Consider the following 17393-nt stretch of genomic DNA (forward strand, 5'->3'; position numbering starts at 1 on the left):
TGAGATCTGTGGCACAAAACCCTAGCAAACTAGTTTAAAAATGGTATAACCTTGAGTTTTGAAAGAACATTACATCTTGGAATGTTAACGAGAATCCTTGATTAATTCTGTCAGTTTTACACCTTGGGTTGTGTTACAAAAACTTGTAAAACTACTATAGAATTTTGCCAGAGGTTTCATGGGCTTAAGAAACTTTAGGAGTCATAATTAACACAGTATTATTTAACATCTCTTAAATAATCAGGCATCTGCACTGCAGGGCAGTGAATTACTTCTTTCAAAGTGGGAGGTTTATTTACATTGTTCATCATTATTCAAGGAAAAAAATTCTCATTATAAGGAGACAAGATACAAGAATGCTCTTGAAAAATGTAGTTTTGTGTTATATCTCTCCATTAGTAAGACTGTCTGCTTAAAGAGCCCCATTACTGCCAGCCAGTCCTCTACTATGAGAACATATAAAGTCATTCACCTTTCATAGAGTTGCTGTTTTATGGGCACAGATGTCAAATCCTCGGTAGTTCCACTCTGAAGAATCCTCAACTGTGCATCCGTTTCCCCAATTCCATAAGTTAGCTTTGCTTCAGTGAGTTCCACAGTCAAAGGATGTTGATTCATATCTAAATGTATGCCAGACATAACCTGGGCACGCTCTCTTCGCAGCCTCTCAATCTCTCTGGCTCTCCTTTCACTAAGCAGGTCTCTCTCCTCTGTTTCAGTAGCTCTTGTGCCACTACTGGCCTTCCTTTCTGAGTGGCTATGGATATCACTAGCACTTCGAGTCACACCACCTAAAGAAGAGTGAGGATCTCCTTTCACACCACACCAGTTGCTGAATTTATTGTGCAGGGGCAGGTCACGAAGGCTGTAACTTCGAAGTCTGTGTGATTTCTTCATGAAGGAAGTATTTTCCTTCAGTAGAATTTCAGTATTACACTCACTTTCAGTTTCGGACTGTGTATCAGTGTCAGCATCAGCATTATCATGCGTATTACTGATTTCAGACACTGGAAAAGGACAAGAATTTTGAGTTCTCCAAGTAGGGTGACACCGAAGAGAAAACGAATCAAGTGCACATTCTGGAGTCTCATTAGATTCTAACGATAGTGTACTGGACTCATTTAAAGATTTCTGACACAACCTTTTAGCTGGTAAATAATCACAATTTCTTACACTGCTATCATATTTCATTCCTCCAGAAAAGTTTCTTGCTCTTCTCGTGTCTCGCATCTGATGAAAGGAACATTCAATGGGAATGCCATCACTGTGATCCTCAAGTAAATATTCCCCATGGCTAGAAAGTTCTAAAGTGCTGCTTGAATGATAGAGTCTTTTGGTGTGAATTGCAGTATGAGTGTCAATAGTACATTTTTGTTTTTGATTCAAAGCAGCTATTCCTGAAAGCTCTTTGGTCATATTCTCATCCATCCTATTTGTAGCCACCTTGCATGCTTCTTTACTCTCTCTAGATGTCATAGACTCACTGTCTACCTCTACTTGTGAAGAAGTATCTACCCGTTGCTCCCAAGAATTCAAGTCAAACCATGGACCTGATCCCCTTTTTCTAAAATTGTTTTCTGAATTGCTATTATTTTTCAGATGTCCAGCAGATCCTTTCAAAGAACAAAGAGATTTGTCTAATCTAGACTGCTGGCTGACTTTACTGGCACAAAGTGTCAAAATTGGGGAAGAGGCTCGGTCAACTAACAACCTATTTTTAGAGGATAGCTTCCTGGTTTCTGCAATGCTAATTTTAGGAACAGGTTGCTTATCTTGAGGGTAGTATGCTGAAGACAGGCAGAAGGTAGAGGCAGGACTGTTTATAGTGGTTTTAGGCCCAGGCCTAGAACCAATTGAAGATGAAACAACAGAAGAAATTTTGGGTTTGCTAAAACCAAGTTCTGGTTGAGTATTTAATTGTATTTTTGGCACTTCAGATGATGAGCTCGAGTTTTTGTTTAAGGTAGGATGAGACCCATAGGAATCTCCTTGAATATCAGCATCATGGCTTCTTATGTCAGGCACACTGTGCAGGATCTGTCCTTTGCTTTCTGGCATTGTCTCTTTAGTCAGAGTTCCAGTATTTGGGTGTACTAGCTTCACAGTGACATTTACCTTCTGAGGCTTCATCATTTCACCTTCCACACTGGAACTGATTTGGCTTTCCTTGATCTTACTCTGAGGGTGTCCTAAAATCTCTGTCTGAATGCCGATGTCTTCTGTTGTTTGGGTAGAGCTATTGGACATGGTGGCTTTAATGCTTTCTTCAGCAGCTTTGAGACAAGTTTGTTCATTATCTTTAACAGTCTGTAAGGACAGATTTCCTAGTAACTCAGAAGTGTTGTGAAGCAATTGTGAAAGGTGCAGGGAAAGATTTTGCACACTTGACCAAGAAGAAGGCTGTTGAAATGAACTCTTGCTCACCTCTGACTTTCTTGCAGATATATCTGTGTAGCTTCTGCGGTGCCTCTTCTGTCTTTTATGTTTTGCTGGAGCATCTGTTTGTGTTTCCTGTTCACAAGTGAGTGCCCTCTGTTGTTTATTGGACGAGGTATCTGACCCAGAAGGATAAAGTAAAACAAATTCATCAACTTGCATGGATGTGTTTTCAGACTGTTGAGAGCACCCCATATCTGGAAGGATATTTTCACAACTGGAATTGACGTTTACTGGTTTAGATTCAAGTTCATCATGAGATACATTACTATAATGCTTGCTGCTTTCATCTGAATGTATAGATTCAAAACCTTCTCTTGCGACATCCCATCCTTGGAGATCATCTGTGCTGCTTATGGTACTGGACAACATTCTTGCATTAGCATAAGAACTGAGGTGAGAATGGAAAGGGGAGTTTTGAGAATTCAAGTCATTATCCACACTGGAACATCTCATGACTGTTTGATTATCTAAACTCATTGGAGGTGGGTTACTACAGACGTTGCTTGCACTTCCAAAAACATACTGTTTCCAACCAATTTTGCAGCGTTCATCTTGTTGCCATGGGTGAACATAAGGGTTGATATCACTTGAAATAAAGTGCATTGCATCTTTATTGTCTTGAATAAGCTGATTGGTTACTTCCATCTGATAGCTTACTTCTTCATTTCTTCCCATGTTGTATCCATGCATTGAAGTAACATTATTTATGCACCTTTCTGTTTCTGTATCTAGACAATTGCCAATAATTTGGGCAACAGCTAGTGGATAATGAACAGGGGAGGTATCTGAAGGACAATCGTCTTGAGATACTTCACTACACTTTATTTTATCGCACTGATTAGATGTCTGGGCTTGACTGGCTTTCTTTTGAAATCTGGATCTATATTTAAGAGGCACAACACTGTCTGCCTTTGCTTTTGATAAGCTTTCAATTCTGTGCAAGTCATTTTCAGTTGGAGATGGGGGCTCAACACTCATATTTAATTCTTCTAATGACTTAGAGGCATTATGACCAACAAAGTCTAGTTTAGAAGATTCTGAACCACATTCAGAATTACACATTACAACAATAGTTGGTGCTGATAAACTATGACTCTGTAAACCTGGCCGCCGCCCATCATCTTTGCTTCTGTTTGTATTCTGTGAAATAAAAATGTTGCTTTCATTCCTAAGCACCTCTTTTGCAGAGTTTTCTTGCCAAGTTGAACACCTGCTCCCTGATGTGAAAGATGTTCTCTCATTTATTAATGGAATGCTTAGCTGTTCTGAAGAAGAAAAATCATTTCTGTCCATCACTTCACATGTAATTGTATGATTATCATCTCTGTTTGCAGTAGGGATACCTACTATAGCAACCTTGCCACTCAGTTGTGTTGTACTTTCATCTCCTTGTAAATCAAGTCCTGAATTCGAAGTGGAAAACAAAATTTTACCAAAGTCTTCGGAACCACCCCTTTGCAGGGGACCTGTATCTCTGGGTTCTGGACAAGTGTTTGGCTTGTGATAGATCTCAGATGTACACATATCTGTGCCACTGCAATCTAAATGAGAATTAGACTCTGTTTCAGAGAGCGGGAAATATCTATTTTCTTTTGCAAAAGAAAGTGAACTTGTTTCTGATGCACACAATTGCTGCTTATGCATCTCAGAATCACCACCGTTACTTTCCTGCACCTGGCTAGTAGCCAAGACTGAACAGCTTGAGGTAGAAGCATATAAAGCAGCATGACTTTCATTTTTGCTGTGACTCGTGGTAGAAATAGGAGAAGTTTCGAAAGATGAGGAAGAAATATTTGGGAAACCCTGGTGACAGATGGATGGATTTTCTTGTACCTGAATTGATGCCGACAAAGGAGAAGCCAAAAATATCTCCTGCTGCGAGTCAGCAATAGGCTTATACACTGAAGGTGGTGATTCTGGGGGGTCACAGTTACCTGCATTTTTAAATACAGTACAAGTGGAAAAACTTTCTGTATGGCATAAAGGAGGTGGTGTTGCTTCATCACAGCTTGTTTGTTTTAAACCTTGGTTAATAAGCACATTTCCTTCTTGGAAACAGATTTCTATCCTGTTTATAGCTTTCTCAGATTGTGACGACACATACTTTTCTAGGTTATGCAGACTGGTAAAATTGCCCTCTGCTGTTGATACGATAACATCAGCTCCTTCATAGTTCAAATATTCACTTTTATCAAAATCTGTACACTTGTCTACTTTGCATTCTAATAAAAATTTTGGATGCAGAGCTGAACTGTTCAAGTAAGCAACAGAAGATTCGGAGCTGTAAGAATTTATGTTGCACCTGGAAGCAATGTCTTCATCACGATGAAAATTTTCCCAAAGAGCTTCAGCAGCATGTCCTAAAACATTTACTCCATCCTCAGGCATTGCCCCAGAATCAACTGAATGCCCTACACTGAGATCATCAAAAGGTTTATGTATAAGGATATCAGTAGTTTCTTTCTGGCATCCCAACTCTTTAGTAAATGTTCCACTGTTTGTTTTGTATTCTGTCTCAATGTATTCAGTATCTGGACATTTATTTGTCTGATTACATTGCACAAAAGAATTTAACTCTTTCTGAGTAACAATGCTATTAAGATACTCTTGGGAAGAAGTCTCTGATAACAAAGCTGCTGGTGGTGAGAATGATATAGCATATTCTTTCTGATGTATGTTGAATGAATTTAAACATTTTTCTGAGTTTTTATGTTCTCTTCTGTCATATTCTCCATGAGCCTTTCCCAAATCATAATCTGTACTGTTGAAAGATTTTGCTTTCCTTTGCATGACATTGACAGGAGAAAAAGCTAGCGATTCGTCATATTCTGCAACATACGGTTTTGAACATTTTTCATCCTTAATATGAATTTGCTCAGATGCACTGTAGTTAAAAGATCTACTGAATACTGGATCTATCTTCTCCTCATGATTTTGCTGCAGCTGATCTGGAGAAAATTTATTTTGCATGACGGTATCAAAAATTGGATCACTTAATTCTCTGTCATTAGTGGGACACCGCATTCCAGCCTGCATGCTACAATCAATTTGTGTTTCACGGTACTGGAGGTCTTCTTCAGTGGTAGTACTATTACTCAATGACACTACAATACTGCTTGATATAGAAGGATCACCCATCCAACTTTCTCGATTTGTATTTACTGAAGGCAAAAAAGAACTATTTGCAGGGTGATGGGAAAATCTTGTAATGGCCACAGAAGACAACCCACACTTTTCATTTATTATTTCTGATGGATCTGTTTGGTTAACAGGTACTGAATCACTAACAATACCAGTATTATTCCTTGAAAAACTGTGAGGTATGCATTGCATTTCTTTTGATACTTCACTTAACAGGGTGTCACTGTGTGACCAGCTACTATCTCTATTTTCTAGTACTTCTGGATTTCCACTATTTTCTTCCAAATGTTCCCTAACATTTTCTGTCTTACAAGTATATGTGTTTTGTTCATCAGTATTCTGGCCTGGTACCTCAGTTACACCCAATTGTACTGGGGCTGTTGGCTGTATTATTTCTCTTCCCTCAGGTATGCAGTGAACTAGTCTTTTCTCAGCAAAGTGTAGATCACGGTGTTCTGAAATACCATTAGGAGAATAATCTGTAGAAAGAGAACTTGATACATTAGCAGTCTCAACACTGTTGATGTGTTTGAACTCTTCAGTACTCTCATGCTGTCCAGCCACAGCTCTGCTATTATCTGAATCACCATTGTTACTATCGTTTTTCACTGCTTCATTCAAAACACCTATATGCTTCCTAAGATTTGCTGATCTTTTCTCTTCATGTGTTTCATTAGCATCAAGACACACTTCAAGTAATTGACACACATCATTTTGTTCTTCTAGTGTAGAAATATTGGTGTCTGTTTTTGTTCTTTCAGTGCTATCTAGATTTGTTCTATTGTTGTTGGCATCAGAGTTCATAAAACCATGAGATGGATTATCTGGCAGTAACGCAACATTTCCATCAGTGTGCAGCTCAGTTTCTGCTGTATCATTTTGTTCTTTGCTCCCATCAGCTTCTTCTTCTGCCATTTTAGGGTACATTATCAAGCTTTCTAATACCAAGGTTTCATTGTTGGTAGAATTATTTTTATCTTTTTCATTACAGTTTAAAACATTTTCTTGTCTACTTTCTGTGGTTATTGCAGTCACTGTTGATTCGGAGTACAGGATGCTTTCCATAGTTCTGTCAACCTGTACATGTTCTGTACTTCTGTCAAGTAAGTCTATTGTATTTTTAATTAAAATAGATGAGTTGGAACATACAGCTGGTACCGTGCTGTTAGGGCTTGCTTCTGTGCCTACAGAACAATCATCTTCATCTGTGTTTCCTTCAATTTTATTGTTACTTATAGCAGTTACTGAAATATTAGTAGCAAGCCCCATTGCTAGTTTTGATACATTTGTTTCTTCTTTGCTATTCTCAATCAAAAAGATTTCCTCTTTACCTGTTTCTTCATATACTACTGTTTCAGGCAGTTTCTTGCAACACTTGTCACGATTGTTGCTTGGCGACTGAATCACACTGCAGCTTCTGGAATTTCTACTGTCCTCTGCTGTTAAACTTTGCGATTCAACTGCAAGATAATTCTGTAAACATTTATTCTGTTTATGTTTCATTTCTAAAATGTCACACTCCAGCTTATTGACACTTTTTATTAATTTAGCAAGTTCTTCAGAGTTTATTGACTTTTCTTTATGTTCACCCTTATTCTCTTCAGAAACAGATTTTTCATCACATTTCCCCAGTCTAACCGAGTCACGATAACGAACATTTGAGTTTGGTTGTGAAGTGAATTTATCATCGGTTTCATAAGGCCAATTGGATGAATCTTTTTTCTCCCTTATGTCCGTATTAGAATGCACTGATTTGTCAGTCTCTGAGTCTCTACCAGTGAGTGAAGGTGTACCTTTGCAGGAAAAAGAAGTCATGTTATAATGTTTCCCTTCACTGCTCTTCTTAACCATATTTTCAGCATCAAAACCTAATGAGATTTTTTGGCTCAACTTGCTTCCAGAAAAGCCAACACCTAAACCCAAATGAGAATCACAAAGTATGGTTTTAGTTTGAAATTCAAGATTATTTGCTGAATGCCATTCTTTAATTTGTCCCCGTTCTTCTTCTGCCTCTCTAAATGAAGGAACCTCTAATGCAGATTCTGTTAAGACATCTCTATTTCCCTGTACACCAACACTGTCAGCCTCAGACGTCTGTAGTGGAAGAGCAGACTGGTTGCTGCAGAGAAAAGCTGTTGACTTAGTTTGATACGATTTACTTTCTGAAGCAATTTCTTCCACAGGCACCTGTTGGCATCTTGTTTTCTGCATCACATCAAAGTTATTTCTACCATTTCTTAGAAAGTATTTCTCCCCAACATTAGTAGCAGAATCTGCATGCTTGCTTAGTGTGTCGCACAGATAGTAACTTTCATCATCAAATAAACTTTTTTTCTCTTTTGAAAACAAATATTTAGAGGCTTGATATTTTTCTTCTGTTGAAAAATCAAGTGAAGTCAAGTCAGGGGAGTTAACTGGTAATGTGCCAAAGGATTTACCAGTGGTGCTGAATTCAATAAGTTTTGAGTCTCTTGTGCTACTATCAGAATCAGAATCGGCTTCTGCTTTTTCAATAGTCCTGAAGAGGCATTCTTCAAAGTCAGCATGAACACATGTTTCTCTTGAAGTTTCTGTCCTGGAAATGAAGCTGTTTTCTAGATCTTGATCCTTAGAAATCTCAGAATAAACTGAAGAAGCAGAAAGGTCAAGCTTTGCTGATACTTGAGATGAACTACCAGTCCCAGCATGTTCTTTCAAACAACTAGATATTTGCGCAGATACATCAGTAGATTCACCCCCAGACAAATCATCAGGTTGCTGACAAACAGACTTAAGAGAAGATGCAACTTCACAGTAACTATATTTTGTAGGAAATCTAGATAGAGATAATGATGATGTAGCTCCTGCACTTTCAATCTCAAGTTGCTTCCTTGTTTCTGGTAAAGATAATGATGGTTCTCCAGATGAAAGTAGCATTTCAATCTTCCTTGGCTCACAAGAAGGCTGGTGTGGTGTTTTAGAGCAGGAGAAAAATGACATTTCAGCAGCTGACTGTCTCAGATCATCTTTCTTCATCCAGCAGTTTGACACAGAATGTAGCTGTGCAATCTGAAACTCTCTATGATCTTGAGAAGAACACATTGCCATTATCGGGCTGCTCTCTCCAATTTTAGAGTCATAGGACAACCAAGCTTCTGGCAAGACTGGAACATTTTCACCTGTAGAGTGTGACCTTTCATCAAGTGAGCCTTCTTGTTCACAAATATCTACTGACTGATCCTGAATATTACTGAAACTGGAATGTGCATTAGTATCCAGGTAAAAAGAACTGGAATTCTGGGTCAAGTTATCAGTTATTTTTGCTGTTTCATTAATGATCTCAGGATTGTGATGTTTGTTGCTGTTTACAAACTCTGATTTTAAAATTTGCAATTTCCAGAAAACCTCAGCAGGCACTTCATCACATGATTTAAATTTTGATTCTTCTGCAAGATCTTCTCCTGATGCTTCATCTGCATCACCTAGACTATCCAGAGAAAAACTTCTCTCATTCACAGTCAGATTACTGTTTGAAAGAGATGTGTTTCCTATCAGTGAAAGAGGCTGATAATTGCTGTCTTTGCAAAATTTAACAGGTTCTTGATGGACCTCAGGAAAATACTGTATGTTTTGGCATTCAGTTTTGTTTACTTTTTCTGCAAGAGAATCTTGGGACATCTGGCTGTCATCACTTTCAGAGTCTTCAAGGTTGGCAGTGTCAATTTCAGCTGACTCCTCCTCAAGATTCAGCGGCTCTGTGAGGACTTTAGCATTATCACATGAAAGAGAGTCCACAGAATAATTACTGTCAGTATCAGAAAATTCCACGTCTTCATCTTCTTGCCAGGTTCTCAGCAGACCAGGAGCTGTTTTTGAGATTCCAGCACTCAATGCCTCAGCACTATGCCACCTTTTTTCACCATAACATAGTGGTGCATGGTTGTTTATGCTGATAAGGCTTCTTGTTGAAGATGCTGTTTTCAAGTGTTGCTGCTGTTCCACTGACTGACTGTTTGCTAAAACACTTTTCAGGTTCTTTCCTTTTTGGCTCAGATGTTGTACTGGTGATTTACCACATACTGCTGATTTTTTCAGTTCCTTGATGGAATTTCCTGGAAGAGAACTTGGGCGCTTTTTTCTTTTCTCCATTCTGATCTTTCTACCAGCTTCCTGAGCTTCACTCTTTTCTAAGTGCTTCTCTGCATGCTGGTTTGAGTTTTCCAGGGTCTTTATTTTAGCCACCTGTTTCACTGCTTCAGATTCATATTTTCTTTTAAAATGGTCAGATGACTTCAAAACCGGGGCTTTTAATCTGGTTTGCCTTGGTCTGTTACTGGATTTTTCCATAGTTTGGTTATTTTTACAAATATAAGAAAAAACTTCGGTATTGCTTCTATTCGTTATCTCTATTCCTTTATTTCTCAAATAAAATTTCAGATTTTTTATTAGCTGCCTTTGGATTGGGAAGGAACCATCTCTCTCATCGTGAATGTTGCCTCTTTTACTAAGGTCTTCAAGTGTTCTGTTAAAATATTCTGCAGGCACTGATCTCCTTGGTGGATTGACTTTAGAAAATTTGTAGCTGTGTTCTGAGGTAGATAACTGAGAGGAATCTCTCTCTGGGGAAAAACTGTAAAAACAGAAACAGCCATAGAAATCAATCAACCTTGCATATTCTATTCATTAAAATATTTTTAAAAATTATTAAAACATTGCTTTCAACGTTATATTTGCTACAATAGAAATAGAATAGATGATTGTCCTCTAACAGATTTCATAGCTTCACAAGTTGCAAGTCAACATGCTTTTGTCTGTCATTCGGTTTTGTTTGCATACTGACTTTAAAAACACAATAGTTTTTTTAGAAGCACCTCCAGTGGGGTGTGTTATTGTCTCTTGACTTTTTTTTTTTTGCATTGAGTGACAGGTACAGGGGGCCAGACTCAAGGATAAGACTTGAAAGAATAAGCATGCAAGTCAACCAAATATAGTAACTCTTTCCATCACTCAAATGACTTAGCAACCAATCTATTAGCTACTTAACAAAGGAACTAGCTCAATTATCATCCTAATATTTCAAATCTCTAGAAAGCCTTGGAGGCTGCTATCAAAGAATTGGCTGACCACCAATCTTAATATGACATGAGTTAATTTAAGATCAAATAACTAGTGTGGCACAGTGGATAGCATGTCAGTCTACCAGTGTTTTGATTATGCCTCTTTTTTGTTGTGGGCAAATCGGAACTGTGAAGCTCAATTTCTCAGCACCGAACTCAACCATCTAAATTGGGCCCTACAGGCAAATGGCTATTACAAGAATGAAATCACAAGAGCCATCAAACCAAGAAAACAACACCAAACTGAAGAGGAAAAACAGCCACCCACAAATAAAGTATTTTTGCCATACATCAAAGGGGTCACGGACCTAATGGGGAAACTGAAAAAACACAACCTACAAACAGTATTCAGGCCCACCACAAAAATCCAACAAATGTTACGGTCAGCAAAGGACAAAAGGGACTCCTTCACCACTGCAGGAGTATACTAGATACCTTGCAGTTGTGGCCAGGTATATATTGGAACCATAAAATGCAGCATCCACACCAGAAACAAAGAAAATGAGAAACACCAGACTAAAACAACTAGAAAAATCAGCAGTAGCTGAACATGCCCTGAAACAAGCTGGACATGAAATTCTATTTCAAAACAAAAAGTACTGGACAACACCAGCAATCATTATGTTAGACTGCACAAGGAAGCCATTGAAATCCACAAACATCAGCACAGCTTCAACAAAAAAGAAGAATGTCTATAACACAACAAAGCCTGGCTCCCAGTACTGTAAAATACAGCCAGCCAAAGGTCAGCAAACTACTCAGGCACTAGGACCAGTGATCACTGGACACCAAAGACCAGCTAATGACACCCATCAATCACAGTGACAGATAATCCCTCCCCTTATCACAACAATGCACCCACAACAAAAAACACGCTGATTACCACAATCACCCTATCTCCTGAAAAGGACAAAAAGCTGATTCCACAGCTATAAGTACTCAACTATCCCACAAAACTGCACCAGAGCACAGACAGATTTCTGACTCCTGTCCTCTGAAGATGCCGGCCAGGGACTGGTGAAACATTAGGAAGAAGAACCTCAAGAACTCAGCCAGACAGCCTGAAAAACCTAGAACAACCTTTAGGTTTCTGCTTAGTTGTTTTTAAATGAATTTTATTCTGCTTTTCTCCCAGGGAAGGGACTTAAGGTGGTGGCATGACATTCTTCCCCAAGAAGATACAGTGGTACCTCGCTAGACAACCTCACAAAACGATGAATCTGCATGACGATGAGGTTTTGCGACCGCTATAGCGATTGGCAAAACAGTGATTCCAATGGGCGATTTTCGCTGGACGATGTTTGGGTCCCTGCTTCGCAAACCAATTTTCGCAAGACGACGATTTTGCCACTGATCGGCACTTCGCAAAACGGGTGTTTTCGGGACCAATGCTTCGCAGGGCAGCCATTTTGACAGCTGATCGGCGCTTCCCAAAATGGCTTCCCTATGGGCGATCTTCGCAGAACGATGAGGATTTTTCCCCATTGGAATGCATTAAACGGGTTTCAATGCATTCCAATGGGGAAACGTTTTTCGCAAGACGATGTTTTCACTAAACAGCGATTTCAATGGGACGGATTATCGTCGTCATGCAGGGCATCACTGTATTCCTTCCCACAAATATTCATACTAGCTACTCACACAATCCCCACGTAGTTGCAGCCACCCCTTTGGCATCTACATCTTCAGTGCAGCCACCACTCCTTGGTGCCACTAGGAGGACACATGTTAGCCTGTTAGCCTAAATACTGTACCAAGTATTCGTGGCTGCCCACTTTGCTGTGACCCAGCCAGAGCCTCCTTGCCTAAGCTGGTACCTATTATATATTCAGCTGCCAAATGAAAAGCCTTCTCTCTGTTTTAATCTCTCCTGTTCCCTCTGGCATTATGTAACCTTGTATGATGTGGATACAATGCTTTCTTACTACAGACTATTTAGTATCTCCTAAGTAACTCATAATATTAAATGAGAGCTTGGTTCTGAACAAGCTAAAAGGTTTTATTTAGAAAACATACGTAACTGGTAGGGAAGGAAACATCAATTTTAGGGTGTATAAGAAGTATTAGATGCCGGCCACAGAGACTGGTGAAACGTCAGGAAGAACAAACCTCAGAACACGGCCAAAGAGCCCGAAAACCCCACAACAACCATTAGATCCCAGCCGTGAAAGCCTTCGAGAATAAAGCAGGTAAAATGTTAATTAGTATACAGTCAGGGCCAAAAATATTGATGCCCTTGCAATTCTGTCAGAAAATGCAACCCTTTTCTCAGAAAATTGTTGCAATTGCAAATGTTGTCGTAGTCACATGTTCATTTCTTTGGTTTGCGTTGGAACAGCACACACAAAAAAACAGAGAAGTCAAATCTGATGCAATCCCACACAGAAACCCAAAAATACACTGGCCAAAATTATTGGCACCCTGTCTAAATTATAAGAAATAATTGCTTTTCAAGCATGTGATGCTCCTTTAATTTGTATTTAGACACAGCTGTTGCAAGTAAGAGGTGTGTGCAATATAGTACAGTGGTGCCCCGCATAGAGACGTTAATCCATTCCAGGATTAACGTCACTATCTGGATTCGTCGCTATGCGGGGGTGAAAACCCCATAGGAACGCATTAAACTCCGTTTAATGCATTCCTATTGGGGAAAAACTCACCGCTATGTGGGGAATCCTCCATCCAGCCACCATTTTCGCCGCCCAGTAAGCGAGAGCAGGGCGCGAAAACACTGCGGGGCGGCCATTTTGTTGACCCGGCGGCCATTTTGGAACCGCCAATCAGCTTTTCCCAAAACATAGCAATGCGAAGATCGGTAAGCGAAACGCTTACCGATCACCGCAATGCGATGTTTTGCCTATTAAAACATTGCAATGCGATCGCATTAGCGATCGCAAAAAACGCATCGCTATGCAGATTCGTTGTTAAATGGTGCGCTCGTTAAGCGAGGCACCACTGTAATCACACTTGCTACCAGTTCAGGTGGAGAAAAGTTGATTCAACCTTTGTGTTGTGTGCGATACTGAGCACGGAGAAAAGAATGAATTGTAAAGAGTTGTCTGTGGATTTGAGAGAAAAATTGTGGAACAACATCAACAATCTCAAGGCTTTAAGTCTATCTCCAGAGATCTTAATGTTCCTGTGCCCATTGTGTGCAATATCCTCAAGAGGTGGCACTGTAGCTAACCTCGCTGGACGTGGACAGAAGAGCAAAATTACTGAAAAATTACAACAACGGGTTGTTCGAATGGTGGATACAGAACCCAGATTAACTTCCAACAAATTCAAGCTGAGCTGCAGACACAGGGTACAACAGTGTCAGCTCACACTATCCGTCACCATCTGAATGAAAAGGGACGCTATGGAAGGAGACCCAGGAGGACACCACTGCTGACACAAAGGCATAAAAAAAGCAAGACTGGAGTATGACAAAACTTATGTGACAAAACCACGATCCTTTTGGGAGAACGTACAGTGAACAGATGAGACAAAAGTCAAGCTTTTTGGTCAAGGACATCATGGCACTGTTTGCAGAAAAAGAAATAAGGCATTCAAATAAAAGAACACAGTCTGTACAGTCAAACATGGTGGAAGTTCAAAGATATTTTGGAGTTGCTTTGCTGCTTCTGGCACTGGATGCTTTGACTGTGTGAATGATATCATGAAATCTGATAATTACCAAAACAATTTGGGGCACAAAGTAATGGCCAGTGTCAGAAAGCTGCATCTGCAGCAGAGGTCATGGGTCTTCCAGCAGGACAATGACTTGGGAAAAAAATTCAAAAAGCGCTCAGAAATGGTTACAAACAAAGCACTGGAGAGTTCTGAAATGGCCAACAATGTGTCCATATCTGAATCCCATAGAACATCTGTGGAGAGATCTCAAAACAGCAGTTGGGAGAAGGCATCCTTCAAATCTGAAGACCCTGGAGCAGTTTGCAAAAGAAGAATGGTCCAAAATTCCAGTAGAGAGGTGTAAGAAATTCATTCCTGGTTACAGGAAACGACTGATTTCAGTTATTTTTTCCAAAGGGGATGCTACCAAATATTAAGTTAAGAGTGCCAATAATTTTGGCCAGTGCATTTTTGGGTTTCTATGTGGAATTCTATCGGATTTTACTTTACTTCCCTGGTTTTTGTGTGTGTTGTTCCAACACAAACCAAAGAAATGAACATGTGACTATCAAAGCATTTGCAGCTGCAACTGTTTGTTTGTTTGTTTGTTTGTTTGACTTGTATGCTGCCCACATTCTGCAAGAGTCTCCAGGCGGCTCCCAACATCAATTAAAAACAGTTCAGTTAAAAACAGACACAGAAAAACCAATACAGTTACATCTACTCTAAAAAAATAAAAAGCAGAAATAAAAACAAAAACAGTCTAGATCCATGACTCTATCAATTAAAATTAAAATGTTCAATTAAAAACCTTCCAGAACAGGAAGGTTTTAACCTGGCGCCAAAATGTCAGTAACGTCGGTGCCGGTCGGATGTCATTTGGGAGGGCATTCCAAAGACTGGGGGCAGCTACCGAAAAGGCCCTCCATTTACAGGCCATCTCTCTCACCTCACTGAGATACGGCTCTTTCAAGAGGGTCTTCTGGCTAGATCTCCTTCGTATGGAAGGAAGCAGTCCTTCAGGTATCCAGGGTGTTTTTCTGAGAGAAGGGTTGCATTTTCTAACAGAATTGCAAGGATGTCAGTATTTTCGGCCATGACTGTATGTACTGATTAAACTGATTAAACTTAATGAAAGTTAATGTTAAAGTTACGTTAGTTAGACCAGGATATTGCTTGAGAAATATTGTCCAGAATATCTACCTGCAATGTGGTGGCTGTATGTTTAAACAAGTGTTTTGTCTGCACTTTAAGGAGCCTGAAGCTGATCCTGGCTGTGAACATGCGTAGTCCCAAGAGGGTGCTATGATTTCTTGGTTCAGAAAGGGTGAAAGTTTTACATTATCCTCGTTGATCCAGCAAGTAGCTTCTAGTTGTTCCAGGTTTTTCTTGGCCTCTAGCAATTTTTGCTTCTTCACAATCCTTTCCAAACGCAGTTTAACCTTCTTCCGACTCAAATGTCTTTCTGCTTTCTTTAAAGAGTATTTTCGTAAAAGCTCTTGCTGTACCAATTTTTTCTTGTTCTTTATGGTCTGGGAAGGGCCAGTCTCTGTTTCCAAAATATTCTGAACCCCTGTTTCTGTATATGTTTTGATTTCTGTTTGAACAGCAGATTCTTGCTGTTGCTGGGCAGCCAGACGTTTCTTTTCATCAATGAGCCATTGCTGATCTAAGAATAGTCAAAACAAAGCAGGGAAATCAAGAAGAGTTACCTCTTTTATTACATTCCTAGTCTACTGATAACACAAGCAATCTATTTGAAGAGAATAAACAACTCCAATAGTGTGATGTTTCCTTCAGTTTCAAAATCCTTTGAGTACTGAATAAGAATGGAGCGTCCATAGGCTGTACTAAAAGCAAGAATGTCTATCCCTGGCAGATATCCCTCCAGTCATCTAAAATTTTGTCATACTCTTCTTAATTGTGCAAATCTTTAATAAAGAAGCCCCCTTGAACTTTTCAACTGTTGTGTGAAATCAGCGATGAATCAAATATGGAATTAATCTAAAACTGCAACACTGTTGGAGAAGGACTTTTGCCCCCCCTCCCAAATCAATAAAAGTGACATTTACATGAGCTTGTTGGTCCTAAAACCAAATGTGCCAATATGTGATTGACCCCCTCTGAAGAATACCCCACCAAGAAAATTGTGACAGAGTTCCCATTTGAGCATATCTCTATAAACTGGGCCCAGCAAGGGACCCTAACACATGCACTGTAAGAAGGAAGATGTTGTGGAAGATACCAATGCCAGAGTCACACTTTTGAATTAATCAGCTACCATAACCTGGTACTTCCCTGTTTGTTTACATATTGTGGTGGAGCTGTTGGAGGCGACCTGCACTATGGGACGTATGAATAGTCCACAAAAGCCTTAAAAATACCACACACTCCAAGCAAAGTTCCCTCTAAGGTATGTTTGTGTGCAACTCCGCCTCCCTTGACACACTACCAATATCACAAAAGTCATTAATGTCAGGGAGTCAACTTGTGTGGGACACTTTGGAATGGTCATGGTTGATTAGAACGATCTAATCAAGACCTCCTGTTCATACAGAAATCAGTCCTGCAAGCCCAACTTTATCTTCTCTTAAAGGACTGGTTGAGAAACGGCCTCTAACCAGTTACTCTCATGGATATGACTGTAGGCAGCTTCCTGACTGTCCCTTTAAGATGAGGCAAAGGAAATATTTTGTAAAAAAAATTAATAACTGATGCAGCACATCAGAAATGGTCTATTACATGGTCTTCAAAAACCTTTTCACTTCTCCTGGCCCTTTGTGAGCAGCAGAGGAAATGATCCATTTACCAATATCCTGGAATGGCTCATTTATTAAGCCACACCACGGTATTGGCAAGTTCAAACCAGAAGACTTGTCTTGGATTGGTTCCAGTGATCATGCATGCTGGAACCAATCCAATCCAAAGTGATCCAACCTGTACAAAAAAAAAATTAGTAGTTCCTGGCAAAGGCTCAAAAAGGTATGAATATGAAAGCTCTTGGAGTGGACTGGTTCACTCCATAAAAGACATTGATTGCCATCATTAAGAGTGAACTGGCCTGTTTCTGCAGCGGACCAAACAGTGGGATAAACACGTTTG

General features: G+C 39.7%; 1 protein-coding gene across 2 annotated transcripts in view; it reads right to left on the bottom strand.

The window, feature by feature from the left end:
- STARD9 (StAR related lipid transfer domain containing 9) overlaps positions 1–17393 on the bottom strand; it is a 143765-nt gene that overhangs the window by 22122 nt on the left and 104250 nt on the right. For both annotated transcript variants that reach the window (XR_013543923.1, XM_072986211.2), the window contains exons 22-23: positions 15495–15960; positions 473–10189 (exon numbers count right to left, since the gene is read on the bottom strand). Coding sequence is in view for 1 of the 2 variants with exons in the window: in XM_072986211.2 (XP_072842312.2) it covers positions 473–10189; positions 15495–15960 (10183 nt within the window). In the remaining variant the exon portion in view is untranslated. The remainder of the gene's footprint in view (positions 1–472; positions 10190–15494; positions 15961–17393) is intronic.

The sequence above is a fragment of the Pogona vitticeps genome, chromosome 1 (genome assembly GCF_051106095.1).
Source record: "Pogona vitticeps strain Pit_001003342236 chromosome 1, PviZW2.1, whole genome shotgun sequence".
Classification (NCBI taxonomy): domain Eukaryota; kingdom Metazoa; phylum Chordata; class Lepidosauria; order Squamata; family Agamidae; genus Pogona; species Pogona vitticeps.